General features: G+C 36.6%; 1 protein-coding gene across 5 annotated transcripts in view; it reads right to left on the bottom strand.

Annotated features, from left to right (window-relative positions):
* The window catches only part of SREK1 (splicing regulatory glutamic acid and lysine rich protein 1), a 41,273-nt gene that overhangs the window by 19,570 nt on the left and 16,725 nt on the right, over nt 1-4,978 (bottom strand). For all 5 annotated transcript variants that reach the window (XM_045285299.1, XM_030888915.2, XM_004703563.2 and 2 more), the window contains exons 4-7: nt 3,194-3,358; nt 2,832-3,010; nt 1,403-1,533; nt 470-584 (exon numbers count right to left, since the gene is read on the bottom strand). In XM_045285299.1, coding sequence (XP_045141234.1) covers nt 470-584; nt 1,403-1,533; nt 2,832-3,010; nt 3,194-3,358 — 590 coding nt within the window. The remainder of the gene's footprint in view (nt 1-469; nt 585-1,402; nt 1,534-2,831; nt 3,011-3,193; nt 3,359-4,978) is intronic.

Genomic DNA, 4,978 nt, shown 5'->3' on the forward strand with positions numbered 1-4,978 from the left:
ATAGCTGGGGTGGACTCTCAGCCCTTTACTGAACTCTAATTAGGTGGGGGGTGGGGGATGGGGTGGGGGGTGGAGATAGGACCAAAACCTTGTAACTTCAGTACTGCTACTAAATATGTCCCATTTCCCCAATAATAGCAAAAACTGTTTCTGCTAATTCTATATAAAGATTATTTTATCCTTAAAAAAAAAAAAATCAGGGACACAATACCCTACCCTTAAATAGAACTTCCACAACTGAAAATTACTTAGAATACTAAAAAATTTAAGTATCCACCTATACAAAATGTCATTATTAACCACAGTACTATGCCAATATTAAAAAACAACAAAAAACTAAAGAGTATTTAATGAACACATTTCCAAGTGGACGCTGCTAAAATTTTTATTTTCGTTTTTCACAATAACTCAAAATTTCAACTATTTAAAATACAAAATGGAAAACTTAAATGTTACTAGAAAGTCTCACCTGTGCTTAGACTGTGATCTCTTCCTCCTAGAATGGGATTTTGAACTAGACCGGGATTTTGAACGAGTGTGCGAACGAGATCGACCGCCTTTTCTTTCACTGCTCTTTCCAGACTCTGGGAGGAAAAAACCACTTTGCAGTGTAAGCTCAGAACAATTAAAGACCCCAGTTAATAATCAGGCACAAGTGGAATGTACCACATATAGTGCAAAGGGCCTACTCTCTGTACATCCTCCTCCTGTGCAATTATCCTTCAGAAACATCCAAGAAAGTCATTGCATAAACTCGTTGAGTGCAGCCATCCTGCAGCAGTACATATAAACCACATGATTATAAACAGCTGTTCGTAATATTTTTGTTGCTGCCATAATGTACGATTATATAACATGTTTGTAATTCCTACGACACTGATCTTTAGTCCCTTTCCCGTTCATTTTGCTAGAGGTGACTAATGTAAAAATTTGCTCAAATGTAAACCACTTAGACACTTTTACATTGAAATTTTAAATTATTTTGATTAGAATTGGTGTTCCCTTATCTTGGGACCACAGGATATCTGTATTTTTCCCCCCAATAAATCATGGGCTCTGTTTTCTATTTTTAAAATGTCGGCTTTGTATTTCAAATGTACTTACTTTTTAACTTCAGAACAAGAAATATATTTTTCTTCAAACAACTAATTTTGAGCACTAATTTTGCTATTGAAATATAAAGGGCTGATCACTTCAGGCTAAAAAACCTCAATCCAGTACCATGGGCAGAGAATGTTAGGGCTAAGTACTTCTTTGACATGAATAAGTCACTTACTCTGTCTTGAGTTTCAGTCTTCTTTGTAAAATGATGGGCCCAACAAGATAATTTCTAAAATTCCTTTCAGTTCTAAGTTTCTATGATCTTAAACCTATGTCCTATGTAACAACACCATGGTCTTACCTGGTTCAATAGCTGCTGAGATAAATGATTGGGCCTCTCGCACACGCTTCATAACTTCTTCTAACTCCTTAGCTGCAGCCTGAGGTGTCATCTCAGGGGGTTTTACTATTGCATTGTTGGAGTGATTTATTCTAAATTAAAAATATTAGCATATCACAAATACACACATTTTACAAAAAAGAAACAATTAAGTATTTACATAATATATATGTGTAAATCTGAAACTATTTTTGAAGACTAGCCCCGAACAACTCTCAAACCATAATTAAGCACCCATCTCCCACTTCCCATAATCTCTAACTAATAAAGCCAAAAGCAAAGAGATAAAAGGAAAAGTGACTTCCTTAACAAGCAAATACTTTCCCACATATGGTAATGTAATGGGTTACAAGCAGGGCAGTTAAGGGCAAGGTCAACAGTTCAAAACTACTAGTTATGTCACTGGAGAAAGAAGGCTTTCTGCTCCCTAAAAACCTGCAGCCTCAGAAGCCAAAAAAGGCAATCTACAGAATCACTATGAGACAGAATTGACTTGATGACATGAAAACAATAATAAATTTAAAATCTTGACACCAACATTAAAATGAGTCATTGCCAGTCCTAGATTATAAAATTTTGTTGATAGTACCTGCACTTAGATGAAGAGGAAGCTTCGGATTATGTACACCATTTTACTCAACCCTGGATCACGGCAGAGCCAGACACAAATTCAAATGAAAAAGGAAGCTGAGAAAACTTTCCTCATCCACACTATGCAAGAGCAGCTTCTCTGATGCACATAAGTTCCGAGATAACCGTCTCCCCTCTCCCCCTGGGAAGCATCCACTATGAACAGTATTTATCCTTTAATACCAGAATCCTGATCACATCGTCTAAGGAAATTATCTACATTTGAAATTCAGACAAAACTACATTTGTCTCAATAATCTAAGTGAAATGCAATTTCTAGTGTTGATACCTGGAAGGCTACATATATTTTTCATTTGGAAAATAAGAATGTGAATGAACTTGAAAACTCGTGTGATTTTCAACATGTGTATTTGGTTATAATTTTCGTCCTGGGGTTTTGACTTTACCAGAGTTCTAATGATTCTATTCAACCCACATATAAAATGGTCTAATTAGCTAAGAGTCACAATACAAAGCTAACCTCATTTGTTATAACTTATGAAAAGATACATCCAACTGTTATGTAGGGTATAAAAATATTAATATCAAATTAGACCTTATAAAAGAAAAAATAAGTTGTCTTCCATTACAACTTTAAGATGTTTAAGGGTAAAACACAACATGCATCTCATGCACTGAATGTATAATTAACACAGTCTTCCTTTCCACAGATTGCCAATTACTATTCGTTTTTTTAAAGCTTCAAATAAATCAAAATTACTTAAAATATTTTCAAAAGTTTTTGTTTATGGTTTCTTACTTCAGTGGCCTGTCTCCAAACATAACTCCATTAAAAGCAAGGGCCCTTGGTACAGAATTTTGGTCTGCAAATTCCACAAAAGCAAACCGAGTTGGCTGAGTCTCATCACCTGCCATCCGTACAAACTTCACTTCTCCAACTTGTTTAAAAAACTCAAGTAGTTGATCAGCTGTTGTTGTCTGAGGAAATAAAATGACCCTTTAATGAGTTACATTCTTTTGGGGGAAAAAAATCAGGTAAATAGTACTTTACTGATTGCTTTAGAAAATCAGGTAAAAGACATCTCATAACTGTCAGCTTTCTAAAGGGGGCGGGGGTGTGGGTGTGACTACCACCATTCAGCTTCTTTTTAAATTAGTTACCTGGGAATTCAAATTTCCAACATAGACTGTTCTCCTAATTTCATCAATTTTGGAAGGATCCACATTTCCCATGAGTGGTGGCTGCGGTATCTCTCCAAGTGTTGCAATGTTGGGATCCAGCGCTGCTGCTGGTATAGCTCCCAAACTGCTAAGTGAAACACCAAGCTGTGTTTAAGGGGGGAAAAAGCAAGTATTTTTTTATTAATACAATAAGCTAGCATTCTTTAATCTTGAAGAGAACTGATTAACATGAAAATATAAACGGAAGGAGCCCAGGAATTCTTTACTTAAAGTCACATGTATTTCTAATTATTACCAGAGTAAAGTCACATCGACAATCAACGATCTCTTTTCCTGGCATTTGTGATGAAGTTAGGCTGAGGGTGCCTTCTGTGGCTGGCAGCAAGAAGCTGGGAAGGAGGAAAGAGGAAGAACCTACACAGATAGAGGAATACCAGGGTCCCCCCACCCTTGGTGGGTTTCAGGAAACAGTAGGCAACACCTGACCACCACCACCACCCAACCATGATGATGGGGACAGAACTAACAAAGGGATCTCTCAAAGAAACCTATCAACACGTTCATTTCCACTCGTGATTCCAGAAAAATGTGAACTTTGCCTATTTATAAGTGTTATAAAACTACTAAGATTTAATACCTCTTGAGTGAAGACACTTCACAAAGGCAGAAACAAAAGTGTATGGAATCAAATTTCACTTGTCACCACAGACAGTATGATCTTTTAAAAACATGTCAAATCTTGTTATTTAACACTGACTAAAATCCATTGATAACTTCTAATTAACTTTAAAACAAAATTTAAACTCCTTTCCAAGACCTGAAAAACCCATAAAACTAGTGTCCTCATCTTCTGGGGTACCTGACTAAGTTATTGCTCACTACCACCATTTCAATATATCATAAAGCTGTGGAAACCCTTTAGTATACCTTTTTCCTCACCTGCTCTTCTCTGGTCTAAAGCACTCAAGATGATTGTGAGCCACACCTGAATTTTTTCAGAACTGCACAAGTGAATTATCACATTCAGTTAACCTAAATCACAAATATAATTCTCAGCGCTTATTAGCTTTGTATGAATTTAAAGCATAAGCAGTTCTTTCCATGTATCAATCTTTTTGACCTGTAAACTTCTTATTAAACCGTTTATTTATAGATTTGAAAGGAATTTCCCCCATCATTTAGTCCAAGTCCCCTTGCTTTTCAAATGTTAAATTTTTATCACTCAGTTTTCTTGCAGGAGCCTTTCCCATTTCTCTTCATTACATCATTCCTCTACACCTGTGTTGTCCCAAATGGTAGCCTATAGTCACAAACAGCAATTGATTTTAAACAAAATTTAAAATCCAGCTACTCAGTTATGCTAGCCATATTTCAAGTATTGAACAGCTACTATAGTATAAAAAAAATTAGAGGGTACAGATTTAAACATTTTCATCATCAATAAAAGCACTGTTTAAAAAAAAAAAGCACTGTTTAGCTCTGGTCCAAGGAACTGTATTTAGTCTCCCTTTTGGTCTTTGACACATAACACTTCCGCATCATGTCAAAAAAAACCACCCCTGGCCACCCTTGGAAACATACACACACATTGATAAACAACCTGGAGGAGAAAACAACGGAACCGAAGGTTCAGGAGGGCATGGGAGAAGGGGAGGTGGGGGAAAGGAAGTGATGTTAACCAACTCAGGGACAAGAGAACAACTAGTGATCCAAAACCAGTGGCAAGGAGGGTGTAAGAGGCTTGGTAGGGCTTGATCAAGGGCA

The sequence above is a fragment of the Echinops telfairi genome, unplaced genomic scaffold, assembly GCF_000313985.2.
Source record: "Echinops telfairi isolate 266 unplaced genomic scaffold, ASM31398v2 ScPeMD7_7469;HRSCAF=8507_1, whole genome shotgun sequence".
NCBI classification, from domain to species: domain Eukaryota; kingdom Metazoa; phylum Chordata; class Mammalia; order Afrosoricida; family Tenrecidae; genus Echinops; species Echinops telfairi.